Source organism: Stenella coeruleoalba, assembly GCF_951394435.1.
Source record: "Stenella coeruleoalba genome assembly, chromosome: 7".
Lineage (NCBI taxonomy): Eukaryota > Metazoa > Chordata > Mammalia > Artiodactyla > Delphinidae > Stenella > Stenella coeruleoalba.
In genome coordinates this window covers 31,775,521-31,801,895 of record NC_137153.1, presented here as the reverse complement: position 1 = coordinate 31,801,895, position 26,375 = coordinate 31,775,521, and the positions used below count along the sequence as shown (strand labels likewise).

At 37.9% G+C, this 26,375-nt stretch overlaps 1 protein-coding gene across 6 annotated transcripts; it reads left to right on the top strand.

The window, feature by feature from the left end:
* ZNF658 (zinc finger protein 658) lies at positions 1–23,937 on the top strand. Of its 6 annotated transcripts, none has more exons than XM_079926068.1 (6): positions 1–104; positions 1,755–1,798; positions 2,604–2,662; positions 8,029–8,155; positions 8,413–8,508; positions 15,534–23,937. In XM_079926068.1, exons 3-6 carry the CDS (start codon positions 2,648–2,650, stop codon positions 17,870–17,872), a joined length of 2,577 nt encoding a protein of 858 aa, XP_079782194.1. In that variant the 5' UTR covers positions 1–104; positions 1,755–1,798; positions 2,604–2,647; the 3' UTR covers positions 17,873–23,937. The 6 variants fall into 6 exon arrangements, with proteins under 6 accessions (XP_079782194.1, XP_079782189.1, XP_079782192.1 ...); XM_079926063.1 differs by having other exon boundaries at positions 8,398–8,508; XM_079926064.1 differs by having other exon boundaries at positions 9–104; positions 681–1,798; positions 8,398–8,508.
* The last annotated feature ends 2,438 nt before the right edge of the window (positions 23,938–26,375 follow it).

Genomic DNA, 26,375 nt, shown 5'->3' with positions numbered 1-26,375 from the left:
GTGCACGTCCCGACACGCCTGCTGCCGAACGACCTCTCCGGCCTAAAAGGAGCAACATCTTCCCGTCTTTGGGTCGGTGCTGAAGCCAAGGCTGCCCACTGGAGGTGAGAGCACGGGGTCCGGTTCCGCGCGGCTTGGGGTCCTGCTGGGTCCGGTAGGCTTGTGTGCGGGGGACGGGAGCGGGAAGTCCCGGGAACCTCTAGGCGGGCCCGCCCCTCCCCCAGCCCGCTAGCCCGGGCAGGTCCGGCCCTGCCTGCTCCAGGAGTGCAGGTGAGGCTGAGTCCTTGTCTAGAGGAGGTGTTTGGTACCGGCCAGGTGCGGGCGGAGAATGCAACTTTATAACATTCACGATGAACAGGAGGCTACTAATAGTAGCTTGTGCAGTTATTCTGAGAATTAAATAAGGTGTCATCTACAAAACATTTTGTCAAGTGATTGTAATAATCACTGTGTAAGCTGCTATCATAAGACACTTTGTTCCCTTTGTTTGGTATTTCGTTTAACCCTCACAACAAGTCTACTTGTTTTTATAAACACGCCATTTTTTAAAAATGAAAGGAATTTAGTGTGTGCGGAGTGATATAGCCCAGGATACAAGCTGGTAGGTGAGAGTTAGGATGCAAATACAAATAGATTTTACTCCCTATCTCTTGCTCTTTCTGATATCCTCCCTGCCTCAGACCCAGAATTGCAACCTGCGGAGCAGCTCCTGGCAGCCTGTCCTCAAATTCCCAGGGACATGATTGTGAAGTGAATGCAGACAGAATGTCACCATGTGGGAAATATATACTGGGATTTGTGGATTCTCAGAGTGAGGCCCTTGAACCTTACTGAACTGTCCAGGCTGTTTCCATTCTCAAAAGAATAGTCTGATAATGTAACGCAGTGCTGGCCAGTAGAAAGATAATGCAAACCAAATGTAATTAAATTTTTTTCAGTATGAGCAGTAAAAATTAAAAAGGTGAAGTTAATTTTACTGGTGTATTTAATTAAGTACATCCAAAATATTATTTAGACTTGTGTCACTAGCCACACTTCGGGTGTAGTAGTTGAACGCAGCTAATGGCTCCATACTAGATAGTACATTTCTAGTGAATGCCCAAAGAGATTTTGAGTGTTAGGTGAAGGTTTCAAATAAAGTGAATTTGTTTCTCTGGCCCCTCTGGGGCAAAGTAGCTCTTTTAAAGCAGGAAAGAACAAATGCCACTTGGCAGAACAGCTCTTCTGACAGAGCTTCAGAGCAGAGGCAAAAAGTTCTAGAAAGGAGAGGGTTCTGAGTTGCTCCACCAGAAGCAGTTCTTGATCCCTGTATAGCATGAGTCAGATTTGGTCAGTCAGACTTGATGATGTTGTTGCATCTAGAAGCCATCACAGACTGTGACAGTGGACACTTGTGGACCAACTTGCAGAAGGTGGTAACCTGGGATTGAGAGGTATGGGTGACTGTCAAGCTACACAGGAAAAGGTACTTTACTGGATGGCTGGTAAGGACATGATGTCCAGGGAAGGTATAAGCAGCCAGAGTTGATGAAATCCTGAACAGCACCCCATTTCCTTCATTTTCCCCTCTTTTCAGATTCTGAGCTGCTCTCACACCATGAGCATTAGATGCCACATTTGGTGATGGACGTTAACATAGAGAATTTTTTCTATGTATTTGAACATAGAGAATAATAAAATGGTAGTAGAAGAAGGGTTTTCTATATTGGACACTTTTGGAAGCCCCAAAATACTGAAATGAATGTTTTTTGTAGAGTCACCAGGGCAGAACCAAGCACAATGATATTTACTTACACAGGTAAGTACTCTAAGCATCTTATCAAAATATCTTTTTTTTTTAGAAATAGCAACTATTTTAGAACAAAGGATTAAAAAACATATTTCTTGCATAGAGCATTCCATCTTTATTTCAGCTCTAACTCAAGTTGTAAACTCAACAAGAACTTGATTAACAATCCAGCCTGAGTAGTTTTTTGACAACATTATTATCATTATTATTATTATTTTTTTTTGCGGTACGTGGGCCTCTTACTGCTGTGACTTCTCCCGTTGTGGAGCACAGGCTCCGGACGTGCAGGCTCAGCGGCCATGGCTCATGGGCCCAGCCGCTCCGCAGCATGTGGGACCCTCCCGGACCGGGGCACGAACCTGTGTCCCCTGCATCGGCAGGCGGACTCTCAACCACTGTGCCACCAGGGAAGCCTGACAACATTATTTTTAATGAAGGTAGAGGATGTCACCCCTGGTGTACCTGAATTTGTTTAACCAATCCTCTGTTGTTTTACTTTTGTTGTTGTTGTTTTTATTGTTGTTTATTATTAGAAGGGAATATAAATTGTTAATTCATTGATAAAAAGCAGTTTACCTTACTCAGTGAAAATGCAAGGTTAAGACCAACATAATCATATCAGAGATGCACATGTTCAGGTGGTGCTACCTTTGTATGGTCTTTCATGTCCCTTCTCAAGAATGTTGAAAGGAACATTCTCCCATGGGGAAGCCTTTTCTCCAGCTGGTGTTATGAGGTTGTTAGGCAGATGAATATAGGAGTTGTAAGGCAGAGTAGGTTTTTCATGACCCCGTTTCTTTTTCCTCTTCCCCAGCTGAACCTTCACAGTTCTTTACATTTTTCCAGAAGCAGTAGAAAATGAACACAGCTCAGGTGAGTTCAGTTTTAATAACCTGTTTGTTTTGCAATGGATTTTATAAGGGTTTAAGTGTCTATACATTAACATGGAAAAGTAGAAATAGAAATGAATCAGATGTATTCAGGGAACATGTAGAAATACAGTTGACCCTTGAACAACACAGATTTGAACTGCCCAGATCCAGTTATATGTGGATTGTTTCTTTTTGTTTTTAACGATAAACTATAGTACTACATGATCTGTAGTTGGTTGAATCCAGGGAGGTGGAACCGCAGATAAGGAGAAACCGTGTATACAGAGGACTGACTATAAGTTATATGCAGATTTTCAACTCTGCAGAGTGCAGGTGCCCCTAACCACCGAGTTGTTCAAGGGTCAACTGTACAGATGCATAACAAAGCAAAGAGGAAAGGTGGTATGTGGATATAAGCAGATCCTCTGATATTACAAATTTATCAAATTGGAGCTCCAAATTTATTTCTGAGGTTTTTGGTAGCCATGTCAGAGTGTCAGACAGACAACACTTCTTTAAAGGTTCACATTGGTGGGAAGATAAAGCCAACTGATTCCTCATAGAAAGTAAAGACAGTCGAAGATAAAAACATATCTTTGTTATTCTTCAAATAGGTGATTTAGTTAACAGCTTCCTGGTGATAACCCTAGGATTGCTAGAATGTTGCCTCCACATGTTCTTCAATAAAAGTAGAAGGCATAAAGCTAAATGAGAACTTGGTTAGTACTGTTTTTCAGAAACTCCGACATGGGTTGAATTAGACATTTTTCTGATGAATCAACTGAATATTCTTAAATTTACTCTCCATAAATATCTCAAGTACCCATGATATTCAGATTTTTCAGCAGACAGTTTAAAATTCTGTTCTCTTTCAAATGTTTCAGCGCTTCCCATTCACACTTCAATTCTCTGCATGATGCCTTGGTTCCTCTCACCACTTGCCTGTGATCTCCAGTGACCAGAGACTTGATTATAATCAAATCCATTGAGTTTTGTCTAATCATTTCCCTTGGACTTCTCTGTAGTGCTTGCCTCTACTTCTCACATTATCATTCTGGAAAGTTTCTCTGTTAGTGTCTGACACCCTCCACTGGCTCTTTCCTTCCCCTGCTAATGTCTTCATGGAGTCATCTTGTTTTCCATATCCTTTTACATGGCTTATCCCATCTCCATGCTTGGCCCTTTAATCTTCTCTTTTGTCTCAGAATGATTTCATCCTCTCTCATTTTTTTAAAAAAACAGCTTAATTGAGATTCAAATCATATACCATACAATTCACCCTTATTTAAAGTATAAAAAAACTCATTTTTTTAGTATGCTCACAGATGTGTGCACACATCATCACAATCAGTTTTAGGACATTTCCATTACCTTAAAAAGCAACTGTATACACTGTAGTGTATATGCACTACATACAACTATCCCCCTCCTGTAATCCCATTACACCCCTTACCCCCAGGCCACAAGCAACCACTAACTTACTTTCTGTCTCTACAGATTTGCTCAACGACTTCCTGTATTATTTCTTATAGGGCAGTTTTGCCTGTGACAAATTCTGGTTTTTCTTATCTAGGAAAGTTTTAATTTTTCCATTTTTGCTGGGTGTGGAATTCTTGGTTGACAGCCTTTTTCTTTCAGCACTTTGAATATGTCATACCACTGCCTTCTGTCATCCATGGATTCTGATTAGTAATCAGCTTTTACTACTCTTGTACATGATGAGTCACTTCTTTCTTAATGCTTTTCAATATTGAGTTCTTGTCTTTTTGACAGTTTGGTTATCCTGTGTCCAGGTGTTGATCTCTTACTCGAGGTTTATACTACTTGGAGTTTGTTGAGTGTCTTGGATATGTAGATTATTGTTTTTCATCAGATTTGGAGACTTCTTGGTCAATATTTTTTTCAAGTGTTCTTTCAGACTTTTTCTCTCCTCTCTGTCTGGGACTCTCATTATGCATATGTTTGTAAACTTGATGCTACCCCATAGTTTATTTTTTGTCATTATTTTATCTTTGTTTCTCATATTGTAGAATTTCAATAGGCATATTGTCCAGTTTGTTCATACTTACTTTCACCTGCTCAGATCTTCTGTTGAACCCTTCTAGTGAAAGTTTTGTTTCAGTTTTTATACTTTTCAACTCTTCAGCTTCTGTTTAGTCTTTTTTATTTATCATTTCTGTTTCTTTACTGATATTCTCTAAGTAGTGAAATATAGTTCACATACTTTTCCTTTGGTCCTTAGACATTATTTCATCTACTAGGTCTTTGGCCATATTTAAAATAGCTAATTTAAAGTCATTGCCTAGTAAGTCTAACATCTTCCTCAGGAGCAGTTTCTATTGATTACACTTTTTCCTGCATATGTGTCTTACTTTCTTATTGTATTGATAATTGGACATTTTAAATAAAATAGCAACCTCAGGAATCTGAGTTTCTCCCCTCCATTGTGGTCATTGTTGAAATGTATTTGCTTAGTGACTTTTGTGAGCTAATTATGTACAGCCTGTATTTCTTGTCATCTGTGGCTGTTGAAGTCTCTATAGAAATTCCTTAAATGCCTGGAACCAGGAGGTCTCCCAGTTTTTGCTAAGGGGCTCTGTGCATGTCGGGGCATTCTTTCAACAGTCAGACAGGCAGTTTACAACTCTGTATCAGCCTTCACTTCCTTCTTACACCAAACCTCAAGATTACCTAGAGGTGAGAGCTTAGGGCCTTCTCATATCTTTCTGGAGCATGCTCATAGCCCTGGGCATATGCACAGTTCTGTGCATGTATGTGCCCTTTTAGATTCTCAGGAATATATGGGAGTTTTTCAGAACCTTTATAGACATCTCATTCCTCAGCTTTTCCTTTTAAGCTTTTTGATTAGGCCATTGGTTGCCCCAACTGTTAAACACTGCCTCAGGTAGCCACTAAGTTAAACAAATGCCTTTAAATGTTTTTGACAAATGCCTCTGAGATAAGACTTTTCATACTATGTGAGCTCTGAGTTAGCTCAAATAAAGACATACTTGCAAGTGAGGTCTTTCAGGGAACCTCCAAACAGAAGCAAGTAATGAGTTTTCTTGGAGTGAGGCTTTGACAGAACTCCAACCCAGTTCTGCTGCTCCTGTGGTTGCCAGGCTGCTAATTTTAACTGTGATTGCAGACTGTTGGTTCTTAAACTACTTCAGAGATGGCGAGAGAGGAATGGAAACAGGGTAAGTTAGAAGGACACAATATCACTTTCTTAGTGTGCTTCAGCCTTTTTTTCCCCTTGTATAAATGATCCGTAGATTGCCTTTATTAACTTCTACAATTTTTGCCATGTTTTTCATTGCTTTTATGGAGGAGAAAATTTTCTTGGATCCCACTTCATCATTTTCACTTTTGTCACTTGTTAGCTTATTTTTTTAAATTCAGCTGAGTTTTATTAAGCCAGATATTAAGGAGATTGGCAAAAATGAAGACAGTGACACTTTTCTCATTAATTTTTTTCATTTTGGGAAATACAGTTAACTTGTCTTTATTTTTCTTTTAGATTAAAAAAAATTTATGAGAAGTGTTTCTGTTCTTTTATTCATTTATTTTATTGATAGTTACCAACTGCTAACATTGAGCTTCACACAGGAGGTATCTACTCAGTATCACTGAAGACATGAATGAACAAATAATTGCATAAATAACACTGGGGAAAGGCTATTTCTGTCCTTTTACCTCTTAATCTAGTTCTGTTTCTTCCTTTTTTTTTTTTTTTTTTTTTTTGCGGTACGCGGGCCCCTCACTGCTGTGGCCTCTCCCGCTGTGGAGCACAGGCTCGGGACGTGCAGGCTCAGCGGCTATGGCTTACGGGCCTAGCCGCTCTGCGGCATGTGGGATCCTCCCGGACCGGGGCACAAACCCGTGTCCCCTGCATCGGCAGGCAGACTCTCAACCACTGCGCCACCAGGGAAGCCCTCTTCCTATTTTTAATTGTGATAAGAACACTTAACATGAGATCGACACTTTTTTTTGCGATATGTGGGCCTCTCACTGCCACGGCCTCTCCTGTTGTGGAGCACAGGCTCCGGACACGCAGGCTCAGCAGCCATGGCCCACAGGCCCAGCCGCCCCACAGTATGTGGGATCCTCCCGGACCGGGGCACAAACCCGTGTCCCCTGCATCAGCAGGCGGACTCTCAACCACTGCACCTCCAGGGAAGCCCGAGATCAACCCTTTTAATACACTTTACGTGTACAATACAGTATTGTTAACTATAGGCACAACGTTGTACAGCAGATCTCTAGAACTTAATGATTTTGTATAACTGAAACTTCATACCCATCGAATTAGCTACTTACTATTTCTCCCTCCTGCCAGCCTCTTTGAAGTCTTTTGCTGTGGAAACTTTCCCTTTTCTCAGTTTCTAAGACTGTTCTCTCATAATTACTTTCCAGAAAACTTCTCCTCTGGCTTTGTGACCTCTACTTTTTCTGCCAGCCTGTTTAATATTCATGGTTTTTCAAACACTGTTTTTTGATACTTTTCTTTCCTCAGTCTGTATGTGCTCAAGTTGTTGTCTGATTGCCTCGGATAACTTCAGTTACCACCTAAATTGCTAGTAGTTCCTTAAAGCTTGTCTTCATCCTTGACCTCCCTTCTGTGTTCTAAAACTATGTGTATACTCGCTTAAGGGACTGTTCCAGCTTTATGTTTCACAGACCCTTTAGTAGCAACATGAACAGATCTATCTCACTAAAACTTCTAACACATTTCTTTCCCTTTATTTCCCAAATATCAGTGTTTGGAACCAGCATTAAGGAAGCTGCTCATACTGCTAGATGGGTAGCTACACAAGAAAGTAGTTATCAGATTGGTTGCTGTTTCTGCTGTCTGATTATATCCCTATTCCTATATCTGTTACTTCAGTGTTGATAGTGTTCTTTCACACCCATCCTTGTTATGTTGTTCTTCACTCTTCATGAGTTCTATACATTTATTTATACATAAATTCCATCATGTCTAATATCTCTACAACTTATGTATATCTCTAACATGTCTCCCATTATTTACGGTGATGATGTCCAAAGAGAGATGGACATTCTAGAATTATCTAGAATACCCAGTATAATCCCTTGGGATATAGAAGAAGAGTTGTAAGAAGTCTCTTTATATTGAATTTTTTTAATCTTAAAAAAATCTGTAATTCCTAAATATATATAAATGAATTAAGTTAAAAATGAATTGCTAAAATCTTTTTAACTAATTGGGTAACTCCAAACTTAGAGACATACTAGGTCAAAAATAAGCATTCTTTATAATGATTTGGTTTAAAGCCTTAAAAGTAAACAGGAGAAATAATAATTTTCAACTAATTTTGAACTTTTGAATAAAATTTGTTGTTACAGGGATCAGTGTCATTCGAAGATGTGACTGTGGAGTTCACCCAGGATGAATGGCAGTATGTAGGCCCTGCTCTGAGGACCCTGTACAAAGATGTGATGCTGGAGAACTACAGTCACCTCGTCTCATTGGGTGAGCAGACCTTACCATGTGACTCCCTCTGGAGTATTTTCTTTTTTTTTTAATTATCAAAACACATGAACCATTTATAGAGATTGTTGTTCAGGCTTTGATTAAGAAGTTTAAGGTAACTGAGACCTTTACAGAAACAGAAACAGTGTGTCATTACTTTCCCTTTGAAGACTTCAAATGAGCACATTCATTTTGCTTCACCTTCAGAAATGCTCATGGTTCTGGTCTATATATAGCTTTAGTTGTTACATTTGCAGGGTACTGCATTATCAAACCCCAGGTGATCTTCAAGTTGGAGCACGGTGAAGAGCCCTGGCCCTCAGAGGAAGAATTCCTAAACCAGAAGTACCCAGGTGAGTGAGCGTTGACACAAGGAAGTACCTGGGGTAGTTAGACTTTAGAAGGGACCACTTTTGAAAGTTTATTTTCTTTTCTTTTAAACAGCTTTACTAAGATACAGTTCAATATACAATTGTATATATCACACAATCCACCCATTTAAAGTGTACAATTCACTGGCTCTTAATAGACTCACAGATATGTATAAACATCACCACAGGGCTTCCCTGGTGGCTCAGTGTTTGAGAGTCTGCCTGCCGATGCAGGGGACACAGGTTTGTGCGCCGGTCCGGGAAAATCCCACATGCTGTGGAGTGGCTAGGCCCTTGAGCCATGGCCGCTGAGCCTGCGCGTCCGGAGCCTGTGCTCTACAACGGGAGAGGCCACAACAGTGAGAGGCCTGTGTACTGCAAAAAAAAAAAAAGAAAAGAAAAGAAAAAAAACCCCATCACCGCAGTCAGTTTTCTTCACCTCAAAAGGAAACCCTGTACCCTCCAGCTATGACCTCCCTCTCTCCCTGTCCCCTTCAGCCCTAGCAACCACTAATCTACTTTCTGTCTATAGATTTGTTTATTCTGGACATTTCATATAAATGGAATCACACATTATATGGTCTTTTGTGATTGGTTTCTTTCATTTAGCATTACAAGGTTCATGTTGTAGCTTGTATCAGTACTTCATCCTTTTTATGGCAAAATAATATAACATAATATAACATTGTCAGGATATACCACATCTGTTTGTCCATTCATCAGTCAGTGGACATTTGGGATCCTGCCTTTTTGCTATTATTGAGTAATGCTGATATAAACATTTATTAACAAGTGTTTTCATGGGCATATGTTTTTATTTCTCTTGAGTTTATACCTAGGAGTAGAATTGCTGGGTTATATGGTAACTCTGAAGAACTACCAGACTTTTCTAAAGTGGCTGCACCATTTTACATTCCTGATGATAGCATGTGAGGGTTCTAATTTCTCCACATCTCCACCAACACTTATTTTTGTTCTAGCCATCCCAATGGATGTGAAGTGGCATGTTATTAAGGTTTTGATTTGCAATTATGTATTAGCTGGGCTGGCATGACAAAATACCATAGCTTAAACAAAAGAAATTTATTTCTCACTGTTCTGGAGACTGGAAGTACAAGCTCAAGGTGGCAATAGGGTTGATTTTTTTTGTGTGGTCTCTCTTCCTGGCTTGCAGATGACCTTCTCACTGTGTCCTCACATGGCCTTTCCTCTGTGCATGCATGGAGAGAGAGAGAGCTCTGATGTCTCTTCCTTTTCTTATAAGAACACCAGTCCTATAGAATTAGGACCCCACCCTTATGAACTCATTTAACCTTAATTACCTCCCTAAAGGCCTTATCTCCAAAAACAGTTACATTGGGGTTAGGGCTTCAACATATTGAACAAATTGTCCATTACAATTTCCGTGATCACTAATGCTGTCAAGCATCTTTTCATGTGCTTAATGACCTTTGTCTAAACTAATAAACAATTCCAGGAATTTCAAAAGTTATAATTTCAAAATAATTCCTGGAGTAAAAAAATAAAATCACCTTAAGTGTATTTATTGAAAGTTTATTTATTGAAAGTTTGTGAAGCCATTTTTTTTAACACCTTTATTGGAGTATATTTTCTTTACAATGTTGTGTTAGTTTCTGCTGTACAACAAAGTGAATCAGTTATATGTATACATATATCCTCATATCCCCTCCCTCTTGCATCTCCCTCCCACCCTCCCTATCCCACCCCTCTAGGTGGTCACAAAGCACTGAGTTGATATTCCTGTGCAATGCAGCTGCTTCCCACTAGCTATCTGTTTTACATTTGGTAGTGCATATATGTCAAGGCTACTCTCTCACTTCATCCCAGCTTACCCTTCCCCCTCCCCGTGTCCTCAAGTCCAATCTCTATGTCTGCGTTTTTATTCCTGTCCTGCCCCTAGGTTCATGAGAACCTTTTTTTTTTTTTTAAGATTCCATACATATGTGTTAGCATACAGTATTTGTTTTTCTCTTTCTGACTTACTTCACTCTGTATGACAGACTTTAGGTCCATCCACCTCACTATAGGTAACTCAATTTCATTTCTTTTTATGGCTGAGTAATATTCCATGTATATATGTACCACATCTTCTTTATCCATTGTGAAGCCATTTAAATAGCCATAACATAAAGATTGACATTATTTAGATGAAGAATATCTCCCAGTCACTAAATGTAAATGATTGGATCATACTGATTGGCTAAAAAAGTTGTCCCTAAATAAGTATCTTAGAAAGATTGTAATAAAAAAATGATAAAGTTATTCAGTCAATAAAAATAATTCAGAGTTTCATATTCTGTTATTCAAGTTTGAATTTAGGCAATAAATACATTAACTTAAAAGAAAGTCCTCTAGCTCAGGAGCACAGGTTAAAATAAACCTTTAAGCATTGGAGTGACTGCACCAAAGAATACTATATCAGTGATCATAAAACACAAAATAGGGGGCTTCCCTGGTGGCGCAGTGGTTGAGAGTCCGCCTGCTGATGAGGGGGACGCGGGTTCGTGCCCTGGTCCAGGAGGATCCCACATGCCACGGAGCAGCTAGGCCCGTGAGCCATGGCCACTGACTCTGCATGTCCGGAGCCTGTGCTCCACAGCAGGAGAGGTCACAGCAGTGAGAGGCCTGCGTACCGCAAAAAAAAAAAAAAAAAAAAAAACCAACACAAAATAATGGAGTTCTAAGAACTTAAAATTCACTAGGAGTAGGATATTATATCTCATTAAATAATAGATACTGTGGACATTAAAATGTATGCCTATAGAAGATATAAATGATAATTTTATTAAAATGAAACATTTGTGTATGTGTATGCTGAAATCAAATAACAAGCCTTTCAGCTTCCCATAGAATATAATCGTAAGATAGTGAAAATATAGTTAGTCTAAAAAGAAAATACCAATAAATCCAACAAGTTAAAAGCACCACAGGTAATATTTTCTCTACATAGTTTGATAAATCTAGAAATTGATAAAATGAGTAAAAAAAAAATTCTTTGGATGTGAAAATTTAAAAAATTATCTGTTTAAATAATAGTACATAAAAGAAAACCAAATCCAAAACTGCATGACATTTATAAAATAATAATAAATGTTACATGTTAGAAACCTTATGAGATAGCTAAATATTTAACAGGTAAATTTTTAGTTTCATATTTATGTTAATAAATTAAGCAAAAACAATAACAAAAATATACTAATGAAAACAGAACTTAAAAGTGAAGTTAAAAGTTAATAAACTGGGGACTTCCCTGGTGGTCCAGTGGTAAAGAATCTGCTTTACAATGCAGGGGACACAGGTTCAATCCCTGGTTGGGGAACTAAGATCCCACATGCCATGGGGCAACTAAGCCCATGCGCTACAACTACTGAGGCCATGCACCTCAACTAGAGAGCCTGAATGCCACTAACTACAGAGCCCATGTGCTCTGGAGCCCACATGCCACAACTAGAGAGAGAACCCGCATGCCACAATGAAAGATCCCACATGCTGCAACCAAAGATCCCGCATGCTGCAACGAAATATCCCGCATGCTGCAACGAAAGATCCCACATGCCGCAACGAAGATCCCGCATACCACAACTAAGCAAAAAAAAAACAAAAAAACGACGCAGCCAAAAAAATTAATAAACTGGAAAACAAATTATAGAATGGTTCTTAGAATAAAAATCAAATAGATTAAACTTTAGCTAACCCTAACAAGGACAAAGGAAAGGAAGAACTGAATAAGTTCAAGTGGGGGTATATTAGTAAAGATTTAATGCAATATCAAACTAAATCCCATTCATAATGAAGAGTGATGTGGGAAGGACTTGCTCTTCCAGATATCAAGGCTTTATGTAAATCTCAGGGTAGTTAAGTATTATGGAGCCGAGAGTGGGATAGTTTAATAAATTAGTGAAACAGAAGAGAAAGCTCAAGAAAAAAAATGTACTTTATAGACAGCTGGTCTTTGACAGGTGGCACTACCCCACAGAAAAGTGGAGAAAGAATCCCAAGGTAACCTTATGGATCAAATCAAAAAACTGCATTAAGGTGGCTTAAAAACCTGATTATCAAAGCAAAACTAAAAATATTCTATATGATACGGAAAACATGTTTATGACTCTGTTTAAGGAAGGCATTAATAAGATATGAAAAGCATTAACCAGGGAAAAGATGGAGTAAATGTATTCTTTCCTACTCCATCCACTAAGTACAGTTAAATATGTATATTTACATATACATATGTGTGCATATGCATACATATGTATGCATATATATAGTACATATATATATAACAGATATAAGATGCTTAAAGTTTTAAGGAAGAATGAAGATGGCATCTTAACAATATAGAGTCTTCCAATTGATAGACAACATATTTATTTAGGATTTATTTAGGATTTCTTTGAATTCTTTTATCACTGTTTTTGCAGCATACAGATACCAAGTTTTTTGGGGTTTTGTTTTTTTAGTGCTATGGTAAATCGTGTTATTTACCTGGTTTCACATTTTAATTGACCACTGTTTGTATGTGATTGGATTTTGTATATTGGCTTTATAGTTTGCTCTTGCAAAACTTATTAGTTCAAGGAGGTTTTTTAAAGATCTTCATGTGATTTTTCTGTGTAGACTTACTCAGTATCTTCATTTTTATTCTTGCCTTTTTACGTTGTTTGAGTAGAAGTGCTAAGAGTAAACACCCTTGTCTTTTTCCAATCTTAGGGTTAAAGTGTTCACTCTCTCACTCTTAAGTATGATGTTAGCTGCAGGCTTTTTATAGATTCCCTTTATTAGGTTAATGAATGGATTTTGAATATTGTGAATTTTTTTTGCCAGAATTTCTGTGATTTTGTAGTTTTAATTCCATAGATGATTAATATAATGGATTATATTGATTGGTTTTTTTAAAAAACAAGCCAACAGTTTGCATTCTTGGGATGAATTCCACTTGATCCTGATTTATTATTTTTATATATTGCTCTGTTCTTTTGGCTACTTTTTTTTTTTCAGGACTTTTGCACTGATGTCATGAGGGATATATTGGTCACTAGGTTTCTTTTCTTGAATTATTTGTTTGGTTTTGCTGTGAGGATAGTACAGGCCTCATAAAATATTTAGGAAACATTCCCTCATCTTGTATTTTCTAGAAGAGACTATATAAAATTGGTATTATTTCTTATTTAAATGTTTGGTGGTACTCACTAGTTAAAACAGTCTGATCCTAGAGGTGTTTCTTGGAAGTATATGTTTTTTTGACCACATATTCAGTTTCTTAATTACTGATCTATTTGGGTTATTTCATTTTTCTTGAGTGAGTTTAGTTGTTTTGTTTTATTTTTCAAGACGTTTGTCTATTTCATGTAAGTTGTCAAATTTATAGGCATAGAGTTTCTCTTAATCTTTTATTATCTCTTTAATGTCTGTTGTGTCAGTAGTTATATCCCCTTCTGCATTCTTTCTGATGTTGATAATATATGTCTTTTTTCTTCTTTTGGTTTTTATCATTAAAAAAATGTTTAAATAAATAAGCTTTGGTTTGATTGATTTTTCTCTGTTTTCCATTTTATTGTTTTCTCTAATCTTTATTATTTTTTATTTTGCTTTCTTTAGATTCACCTTCTCTTTGTCTAGTTTCTTAAAGTAGAAGCTTAGGTAATTGTTGGAGGGCTTTCTTTTCTCATATAAAAATTTTAAGCTATAAATTTATTTCTGAGTACTACTTTAGCTGCATCCCACAAATTTCTATATGTTTTTGACAGTTTTGTTTTCATATATGTAAAATACTTTAATTTTCTGTGAGACTTCCTCTTTGACCTATGGGTTAATTAGAAGCTTATTAATTTACACATATTTTGTATTTCTCCAGATAATTTTGTGTTACTGATTTCTAGTATGATGATTTCTCTATGGCTTGAGATTATACTTTATGTGACTTCTTTTATATTTGTGAATATTTGTCTTACAGTCCAGAATATGGTCTATCTTCATGAATGCTTCATACACATTTGAGAATAATGTGAATTCACCTGTTTTTAACTATGCTGTATTCTTGAGTTTGAGGGTGTAATTTTTACAAGTCCTACTTCATCTTTTCTAGCTGTAATATTGGGCCTACCATATATTCCTGCTTCTTTTCTTGTTTCTGTTCTTTATTTTCCTTCTCTCCTTCCTGTACCTGCTATGAGTTGCTACCAGTGCCCTAAAACAACAGATTTGTTACTCTTGACTTTGCAGAGTCCATAGAGTCAGTAGGAATATGGTTCCAGGCAGAATTTTGGTGGTGGTTGCTGTTACCATCTCATAGAGTGTCCCATGAATTGAACTTTCTCAGAATTCATGATCTTTCTTGTGAGCTGTTGGTTTGGCTCATAGAGGAAAATTTTGGAAGAGTGTGCGAATTCTTTATATCTGTAGCAGGACCATAGGGAAGAGTATTCCTTTTTCTTTTTGGCTTGAGTAGGGTGAATATTGTCAAAAAGTTTTCTGTTCTGTGGGACCACCTTTTTCTCAAATGTTTGACTAAGAAGGAACAGATTTTTCTTGAAGCTCTTATTATCTCCCCCTATTGTTGACTTTGTTTTTTAGGCTCCTCCAGCTCAACAGTACCCCGTATAAGATATATGGGAAGCAGAAAGAAAAGCCTTGGAATTCTTTGCCATGTCATTTCTAAAGTTCACCTCTGTTCCATTTTGTAGCATCTTCATTTGTTTGTATGTTTTTTTTTGTCCAGGAAATTTTAATTGTAAGAGGGTGGACCTTGGAAAAATGAGGCTTCTCCATCTCGGCCAGCACTGGAAATAATATCTTTTTTTTTTTTTTTTAATAACATGGATGAGGAGAGATTGAGTGTATGTGTCTGTCTTTCTCTGTGTGTGAATTATTAATCTTTGGAAATATGACTAGAAACAATAGATACAATAAATAACAAAACATATGACCTTAAGCTTCTCTCCATAAGAAATGTAGGGTTCATAAGATGTTTTCAATTTTTCTCATTTTAGGATGTTACAGAGTTGATGTCCATATTGAGGAGAACCAGGAAAGACAAGAGAAACCTCTGTGGCAAGTAGTATTCACTGATAACAAAATATTGAGTAAAGAAGAGCAGAAAGCTTTAGAGAAACCATTTTATTTCAGTATAACTCCAGATTTTTCAGGAAAAATGCCCTCTAAACGTGACTCATGTAGAATGAATTTGCCGGTTGTTTCTGAATTAATTCTTAGTGATAGGAATTATTCACGAAACAAGACTGACTACATAAATGTATGTGAGAAGTTGCAGCTGGATATTCAGCGTGAGAAAACTCATACTGGAGAGCAGTGTTACAAATATAATGAAAATATGAAAGCTCTCAGTTATGTGAAAGATCATCATAAATTTCAAACTCTGGAGCAATCTTTTGAATGTAATGAATATGGAAAAGTTTTACATGATAAGACCATCTGTGTTACAGCTAAGAGTTCAGTAAAAGGAGAGGAATCCTGTAAGGATAATGAATTTAGGGGAAATTGTGTTAAAGCAGCTCTTTTTAACCACATGAGAACTGGCACAAGGAAGAAATGCTTTGATCTTAATGAATGTGGTAAATCCTGTGAATACAATGAGGTTCACATGGCTTTGGCACACTATGAATGTAATGAAAGTGGGAATAACTTCAGTGGGAATTCACCCCTCACTCAGCCTCAGAGAACTGTTACAGGACAAGGTGCCTTTGAAAGCAGTAAGTGTGAAGAAAACTTGAGCCAGAGCTCAGGCCGTATAGTACATCAGAAGACACAAACTAGAGATACATTCTGTGTTTATAATGGATTTACAAACACCATCTACCAGAAGTTAGACTTTACAGTACATCAGAGAATTCACAAAGAAGAGAAATTCTATCAATGTGATAAATACGAGAAATCCTCCTATCAGAACTCAGCCCTCAGTGTACATCAGCAGTGTGACACAGGAGAGAAGTCATTTGAACTTACTGAATGCAGGAAATCATTTTACCAGAAAGCACACCTCATTCAGCATCAGAGGACCCACCCAGGGGAGAAACCTTATGAATGTGAGGAATGTGGGAAATCCTTTTGTTCATATTCACATCCTATTCATTATCCTGGAACTCATATGGGAGTCAATCTGTATGAATGTAATGAATGTGGGAAAACTTCCGCTGATAATTCAACCCTCAGAGCACATCAGAGAATTCACACAGAGGAGAAACCCTTCAAATGTAATGACTGTGAGAGGTCTTTTGCCCATAATTCAGCCCGCAGAGCACATCAGAGAATTCACACAGGTGAGAAACCATATGAGTGTAATGACTGTGAGAAAACTTTTGCCCATAATTCCACCCTCAGAGCACATCAGAAAATTCACACTGGGGTGAAACTCTACAAATGTAATGAATGTGGGAAAACTTTTTCCCAGAAGACACGTCTTAGTACACATCAGAGGATTCACACAGGTGAGAAACCCTATGGATGTAGTGAATGTGGGAAAACCTTCTCCCAGAAATCATACCTCAGTGGACATGAGAGAATTCACAAAGGGGAAAAACCTTATGAATGTAATGAATGTGGGAAAACTTTTGTCTATAAGGCAGCCCTCATTGTCCATCAAAGAATTCACACAGGAGAAAAACCCTATGAATGTAATGAATGTGGGAAAACTTTCTCCCAGAGGACACACCTCTATGCACATCAGAGAACTCACACAGGGGAGAAACCTTATGAATGTAAGGAATGTGGGAAAACTTTTGCAGATAATTCAGCCCTCAGGGCACATCAGAGAATTCACAAAGGGGAGAAACCCTATGAATGTAGTGAATGTGGGAAAACTTTCTCCAAGACGTCACACCTCAGAGCACATCTGAGGACTCGCACAGGGGAGAAACCCTATGAATGTAATGAATGTGGGAAAACTTTCTCCCAGAAGTCGTATGTTAGTGCACATCAGAGAATTCACACAGGGGAGAAACCTTACGAATGTAACATATGTGGGAAACCTTTTGCCCATAATTCAACCCTCAGAGTACATCAGAGAATTCACACAGGTGTAAAATCCTACAAATGTAATGAATGTGGGAAAACTTTCTCTCAGAAGTCACACCTTAGTGCACATCAGAGAATTCACACAGGAGAGAAACCCTATGAGTGTAATGAATGTGGGAAAGCTTTTGCCCAAAATTCAACTCTTGGAGTACACCTGAGAATTCACACAGGTGAGAGACCCTACAAATGTTATGAATGTGGAAAAACCTTTGTCCGTAAGGCAGCTCTTAGAGTACATCACACCAGAATGCACTCCAGAGAGAAAACCCTTGCATGTAATGAATTTGGGATGTGCTAAGGGAAGTTACACCTTATTAGTTAACACAGTAGAAAAGCTCAAGTCACATAGACTGGCAAATTATTTTCCTTAACTGTTTCCTTTTCCACTGAGCACATAGCTTGTCTTAGTTTCCCAATTTTTCCTTCGTCTGGGTGGGGCTGGTCATGGAGTATGATGCTATTACATTTAAGTAATAAATGGCCTTAATAAGTCACCTTACATTCTTCCTATCCTGTGTTATACTGGAATTGAGAGATTTCCATGGCAGACTTGGGTGCTGTGTATTAAATATGGCAGAGCACAAGGTGAAAGAAGCTAGAGTCAATAACTGAGTGAAACAATTCTCCACTGACAGATCTTCACCAATTGTTTTTTTTGGTTTTTTTGTTGTTTTTTTAAGCCAGAATTAAGTTTTTATTCTGTTGAGCTCTTAAAGATTTTGGCCTGTTGGTTAAATGCATATAGCTTAGCCAACTGTCTGTTGAGTTGGATGAAACCAATGAATATAATAAATGTCAGAAGACCTTTAAGAATTTAACCTATAGGTTTGTATCAGAGATTTTTCATGGGGAAGAAAACTTCTGTCAATATCCTAAATGATCAGAAGGCTTCAATAAAAATCAGAAATCTCAGGGAAAAACACAAAAGTCTTTTCTGCAGAGTAAACTTCTTTAAACATCAAATAGTTAAGATTAGACTAAAATCTTATATTTTGATAAATGACATTTTTAAACAATTACTGAGTTTGCTTCAGATAAATTTTTTCTGAGGGAATGTATGAGTTTCAGAATTGAAAATAAAATTCTCAGAACTGATGTACCAAAATTTGTGTTTTATATGTAATATCAAGTTTTATAGAAACTATATAAGAATATATTTTCCTGTACACAAACTCATTATGTAATGTGAAGTTTTTGAGATGGAGGGATAACTTGAATTCTGTGGACAACACCAATAAATATTTGACTAGTCTCCGAGCTATGTGGTACATCTGTATGAGTCTGTGTAACAGAGGATTCATTATTGCTGGTGAGTTCTAGTAGAAGGCAGTAGCCAAACCTGCTCTGGACTGTTCCTTTCCTTTTTTTGAGTGACAGTCTATGTCCTTCTGTTGGCTTTGCTCTAAAAGCTTGATGCCATATATATGTATCTAATATAGCCTGCCTGCTATGTCTGAATATTAGTCTGGCCTTGTTTTTCTGGGACATCCATCAGATTTCTCAAGCATTCTTGTGTGTTTAGGGGGAGGGGTGGGTGTTGATTCTTAAAAGGTTTGGGGGCCTACATTTTATGCCACTCTTGTGGTTCATTTTGTAATTATAAAGCAAGTCCTCTTATATGCATGTAGCCTGAGCATCCTGTCTAGGGTCTTTTTCCAATCTCAAGATGCTTGCTCACACTGCAGCATTGCAAACCATTGATATTTTTGGAATTGGAATGAAAATAGGGACTACTTCCATGTCATATGCACTGCACTGGTATTGAAAAGCAGACTTACTTTTGGGGAAACAATATATGTACTATAGTCTTGGCCAAGAAAATATTTGATCAATCTGCTGTCATTTCAAGCTGCATGGTTTGGTCAGCACAGAAAAGAAAGTAAATGAAATCCTCATTTTAAAAGGCTAATCCTGATCACCTGGTTGAGGTGTCCCTAAACTTAAAAGCATCTGTAGCAAGCATCATACATGCTACTTGGTAAAAATGTCTTTTATGAATTATTAGTCTGTCAATTGTATATAAAATAAGATCAGAATCCTTTTTATATGTTTTTGATTTTCATGTTAGGAACAATATAAATGCAGATTGGTTAAAAGTGATAACACCCAGAATAACACTCAGAAAAAGAGCCTCAAGCTGATTCAGTTCACAGTCCACATTTTTGGTTTTTAGTGTTTATTGAAGTATGAATGAATCATTGCCCTTTTCTTTGCTCCTCAGGACTTCGGGATTTTATTTGTCTTAATATCTCATCATGAGAGTGATGCCACACTCTTCTTACCTCTTAATTACAGGAGTTAAGACTGAGTAACGAATGGACTGAAAGAAAGTTTGTCTGCATTTCATGAACCAGTTAACCCAGAGGTTATTTATATTAACCCAGATAATGTCGGGAGATACAAAGAATGACCAGCCATGGTAACTAAGAAATCTACGATGATAGAAGAAATAAGTCAGGATTGAGAGCAAGATGGGATATCAAAAACCAACTGCTGGTATACAGTTTCCGAAAAGCACTGATAAATTTTGTGGTACTAGTAAGATTTAAAAGGAATGGCCATGTTATAATTAGAAAGTTAAGTTTAGACATGTAGGCTATAGGTGGATGACATAATGAGATAGATGTAGGAGCAGATGGTGACTCCCAGATAGTTGCTTAATAGTAAACTATGGAAAGATTATAGAGAAGCAAGAGTTACTAATGAAGCAAGAACATGTGGCCATACGTTATTGCACACATGCATTGGGTGTTGTGTTGGGAGGTGGAGATAATAATATAATAATATCCTCTGAACTGAGAAGGAACTTTGAGACCAAAAAACGCAGTAGGCAGTTCCATACAGTGCAATTATGAAGTTTACTGTAGGTAACTTACAGGTAGAAAGGATGTGGTGGACGGAAAATCCAGAGGCATTTGCAGCTGCACTGTGTACCACCGAAAGGGATACAGGGAAATTTAATAGAATCTGACTACCAAGTGAGAAACATGTCCACACAAACTGGAACCAGCGGTTTTTCCTCCCCCTGGGGGGTGGTCTCATGACCATTAACCATCTGCATCAGTAAAAGGCATTCTTCTAGTTTTCATATCAGATGAGGCACGGGTAAAAGTTTATAGGGAACTCATCTGACTTAGGCACGTTCCTTGTGAGTTAGGCTAAAGCTCAGCCACATGGAAAAGGAAGGGGGTGGGACTGCAGGCCTAAGATGGAGCTGACAAAATGGAGTCAGTGTGGCTCAGCCACATATTTCATACCTAACATCTATATGACCTGCACAATCTTATCCACTATTCTTCTGCAAATACCCTAGGGCCAGATGTCAGGAGGTAGCCTGCATGCTTATACCTCAACAGCAATATACACAACACCAAGTACAAAGGATCCCTGCTAGATAAAGAATAATGCCTAACAGCGCAGTTCCCCATTTGCCAGGAAAGGAGGTCAACCAACAGGTGAAGGTGTATGCAAAAGAAATGTCTCTACGTGATTAGGGTTAGGTAGCAGTCCAGTCTCCATGTGCCAGGATAACCCCAGGTTTTGACACTTTTCCTGGAGGAAAATTCCAGACATTTTGTCCCTTTATTTCAGAAGTTTGCTGGGAGATACATGCGAGAACTTAAGTAGGAGCCCATAAGGGGAGCCCTACTTTAGTCCCCCATCTGGATCACCTTGGTTATGGCTGGGCCTTCACTTAGAAAGGTTGAGGAAATATTGATAGTATGCTGCAGGCTAGCCCTTCCCTCCAAGGTATAAGGATGCTAAGACACTTGGAAGGAGGATATCATTTAAGTCTCCAACCTTAGATAGTCTCCCCAAGTGGGAGGTCCTGTGGCACTGTTTTTTTTTTTTTTTTTTTTTTTTTTTTTTTTTTTTTTTTGCGGTACGCGGGCCTCTCACCGTTGTGGCCTCTCCCGTTGCGGAGCACAGGCTCCAGACGCGCAGGCTCAGTGGCCATGGCTCACGGGTCCAGCCGCTCCGCGGCATGTGGGATCTTCCCGGACCGGGGCACGAACACGTGTCCCCTGCATCGGCAGGCGTACTCTTAAATACTGTGCCACCAGGGAAGCCCCTGTGGCACTCTTTTAAGACCTGCATCCCGTTGGATGAGTCTCAGTCCTCCTAAGACTTTTACAGTAGCTTGCAGAGCAGGTGTAGTCAGTCTCTCACAAGCAGATATGTGGCCTGTGGTGGGCTCAGTGTTTAACAGCCAGATGGCCTCTAATAGTCTTGGAGATCATCCCCTTAAAGACCCATCTGGAGAAAACTTCAATGTCTCTTTCAGTAACCCATTCATTCTTAATACCAACCCTGCAGCTCTGGGGTTATACGACAGATGAAAGGTTCATAAAATCTCGCAGGGTTTAGCCCGTTCTTGTATGTCATGTCCAGTGAAATGGGTCCCTTGGTTGCTTTCAACGCAAGTGGGTAGTACTTTCCACTGTAATACTTTCCAACTTGGTCAAACCCCTAATAGTGGTTACTTGATTTGCCCTTTTACTGGCAAAAGTCTGTGTCAGCCCAATTGCTGGGTCCACACAGGTCAATGCATTCTTGTGTCCTTCTGTTAAGGGCAGGGGCCAATATCGTCCACTTGCCATCTGGTCACTGGCCTAGTAGCTCATCCGATATGACCAAAGGTGTGTCTCAGGGGTTGTCACTGCAGGTACAATGATGGAAGTTCCTATCTACTGCCTGTAGGTCACTGTATTTTAAAGGCAGGTGTAACCTTTTGGCTTCCCAAGTGGTACTGAGGCCTCGATGTCCTGACTTCCCATGAAGCCACTGCCACATCTGAGAGTCTGTGACCCTTCCAGAACAGCTGTCACCATGGCTAAGGCATCTGATTCGTGATTCTCAGGCAGTGTAGTTAGAGAATGTGCTGAGACATACCATATCATGATGGTGGTACCAGGTTGTGTGCACACGTCCCAGTTTGTCTGTATCAGTTCACCACAGGGGCCATCTCAAGATAGTCAAGCTTTTCTGATGCCATTGTGGCATCCATGGTCAGACCCTCCTGTACAGCCCAGCTGTCTGTGGCTATGTAGAGGGGCATAGACTTGTGAGTGATCACAATCCTTACCACCCTCAGTTCATCCATGATTGCTGTGCTTAGTACCTTCTTCAAACCAAGTGATGTCAGAATCCAGGAAAACTGTTGAAGCATGTCTAGTGAGGGTATTGCCTCAACTGCTGCCATTGGTGAACCATGTCTCCAGAGGGAGGCATGGGGTCCTGGTTCCCTCTCTGACTTGGCTGAGAGGGGGAGTGATGGGTGATGTCTAAGGAGCCACGTCCGGATCTACATAAGACACTGGCCCATGGAGGGCATGTAATTCTTCAGACAGCAGGCTTGAGTTGTACACACTACGTTGTTGCAGGTATGTGTGCCACTTTTGCAGTGCAATTACTTGGGCACAAACACTTTTTGGTTTGGGGAATGTCCTTAATCCATCCACTTGCTGGGAGGGAAGTTCCAACAGACTCTGGTAAGTCCATGATGAAGCCTTCTGTTTGCTGCAGGGCAGGTAGATTGTTTTTCAATAGGACTATACCTCACTTGGGCTTTTGTAGATTCTGATGGAATCTACAAAAAAGAAACTAAAAACTAATAAGCTACAAGTTATTCTTAACTAATAAGTGAATAAAGTCTCTACTATTAGCAAGTTAATCAAGGTTGAAGGGTAATAGCAAATGTCTCCCTATATACTAGTAGTTGTAATCTAAAATTGTAATTTAAAAATTACAATTTACAATAGCACTGAAAACTATCAGATACTTATGTAAGTATATTATGTAAATATGTAAGATATTTCAACTGAAAACTACAGAAAAAATTGCTAAGAGTAATTAAAGAAGACATAAATATTGAGATATACTATGTTTTTTGGTCAGAAGACTCAATATTAAGATTTCAAATCTCCCAAATTATATATTATTATATGTATATAATACATATATTCAATCCCATCCAATGACTGTATTATATACTTTCATCCAATCAAAAGCCCAAGTGACCCTTTCATAAAAATTGACAAGTTCGTAGTAAAATTTGTATAGAAATGCAAAGGACCTAGATTGGTCAAAACTATTTTGAAATGAAAAATGAAATGAAAAGTAAAGTTAGAGAATTAACATGACCTGATTTTGAGGTTGCTTGTAAAGCTATAGTAATCAAGACAGTGTGGTATTTGTGTAAAGATAAACAAGTAGAACATGAAATAGAATTGAGTCCAGAAATAAGCCTGCACATATGTGGACAACTATCTTTTTAAACTTTAGTCCCTACCTTGCACTATATTTAAAAATGAATTCAAAATCGGTCATAGATCTCAATGTAAAAACTAAAACTAAAAAATTTCTAGCAGAAAACAATTTTTTCCTAATGTAAGGCAAACATGTCTTAGATATAATACCTAAAGAATAATACATAAAATAATTTAGAAACTGGACTTTGTCAAAATTATAAAGCCTCTGCTCTTCAAAAGACACTATTACATGAATGAAAAGCCACAGCCTAATAAAAATATTTTCAAAATTTATATCTAATAAAGGACTTGTATTCTTATAATATTAAGAAAATAACCCAATTTTTAAAAATATGGACAAAAGATTCGAAAAGATAATTCATTAAAGCAGATATACAGATAGGAAATAAGACTGTGAAAAGATGTATGTAAACATTAATTTTTAGGGAAATGTAACCCAAAAGCTCAGTGACATATTACCACTTACCTATTTGAATGGCAGGGATTAAAAAGAATGACTATATTGACTGCTGAAAAAGTTGCACAGAAGCTGGAATTCTCATATATTGCTGATATTAAGTTTTAAATTGGCATAGTTTTAAATTGGTAAATTTAAAAATGGTACAGTAGGGCCACTTTGAATGTTATCTTGATAGTTTCCTAAGAAGATTAACATATGCCCACAATTTGTTCCAGACATTCCATTCCTAAGTACTTACCCAAGCGAAAAAAATGCATATATCTATACAGAGACTTGTACATGAATATTCATAGCCATTTTATTTTTACTAGGAAAAACTGGAATGAACCCAAATGTCCATCAACTGGTGAATGTGAAAATTATGGTATATCCATAATATGTAATACGGCCATAATATGTAATAATGCAATGTACTACTGACCAGTAAATATGAATGGACTGATGATGATACAGCCTGCAACAGGATGAATCTCAAAATAATCACAGTGAGTGAAAGAAGCCAGATAAGCAAGAGTATGTAATCATGATTTTACTTATATAGAATGCCAGAAAATGCAAACAAATCTATAATGATAGAAAATTAGTCAATGATTGCCTAGTAGGGAGGAATAGAAGAGAAGCATTGCCAAGGAAGGATTGCCTGGAAGATTTTGGGGGTGATGTATAGTTTTATGATCTCTATTTTTGGTGATAGTTTTTTGTGTTTATGCATATGTCAAATATCATCTGTACTGTACACTTCATATGCAGTTTGGTGTACATATTTATACCTCAATTCTCTTTAGGAATGAAAGATATTGAAATTACTCATTGAACTCAACCTATGTTATTTTCTTTTCAAGGGTTTCAGACAAGATGGGTGGGGTAAGGGGCAGTGGCAATCATAACTGTGATGGCTAAGTTGGCGCAAAGATCTATTTGAATTCAGTCAAAATGAAGATATGAATAATCACTTTACTTAAGAGTAATTTCTCTTTTTAACTTCTAATGTAAACAATTATGGATATGCCTTTTCCCTCTCTTTTGCCTTTTGATCTTAGAAATTAGGCAATCTCTGAATATTAACCTTCATTAGAGTGACAGGACAATGTCCTGTGAGGTCTGAACAAACTGTGGAACTTACCGCCTAGGTCTAATAACTTTCCCAGCTTCTTTCTCCTGGACACTGTGCTACCACACAGAGTCATTGCAGACATAAGGAAATTGATGATTCCTCTTAAAGCTATCAAGGGACTGAAGAATGAGTGAAATTGTCTCTTTTTTATAGATTGAGGTATAATTGACATATAACATTTTCAGATGTACAGCGTGATTTGATATTTGTATATATTGTGAAGTGATCACCACAATAAGTCTAGTTAACATCCATCACTGTTCATAGTTGTAAATTTTTTTCTTGTGATGAAGACTTCTAAGATCCACTTGTTTAGCTACTTTCAAATACACAATACGTATCATCAACTATAGTCAACATGCTATAAATTATATCTTTATTAATTTCTCCCACCCTCCCCCCCCTGCCTCTGGCAACTACCAATCTGTAGTCTGTATCTATATGCTTAGTTTTTGTTGTTTAAGATTCTTTTTATTTTAAATTCTACATATAAATGATATCATAGGGTATTTGTCTTTCTCTGTCTCATTTATTTCACTTAGCCTAATGCTCTCAAGGTCCATCCATGTTGTTGCAAATGGCAAGATTTCATTCTTTTTATGACTGATAATATTCTATTGTGTGTATATATATTCTTTATCCATTCATCCATTCATCTATATATTCTTTATCCATTCACCTCCATATCTTGACTTTCTAAAATAATGCTGCTGTGAACATGTTGGTGCATATATCTTTTCAAGTTAGCGTTTTTGTTTTCTTCAGATATATACCCAGAAGTGAAATTGCCTGATTATATGGTAGTTTAACTTTTATTTTTTGAGGAACCTCTATGCTGTTTTCCATAGTGGCTGCACTAATTTACATTCTCACCAAGAGTGCACAAGTGTTCTCTTTTCTCCATAACCTCATCCATACTTATTATTATACTTCTTGTCTTTTAGATAATAGCCGT

Bases quoted from the DNA above. Each gene is read 5' to 3' on its own strand.
- ZNF658 (XM_079926066.1), top strand. The intron at 8,156-8,397 runs GTGAGCAGACCT...ATATAGCTTTAG, and splicing joins CAGTCACCTCGTCTCATTGG to TTGTTACATTTGCAGGGTAC. The intron at 8,509-15,533 runs GTGAGTGAGCGT...TTCTCATTTTAG, and splicing joins CCTAAACCAGAAGTACCCAG to GATGTTACAGAGTTGATGTC.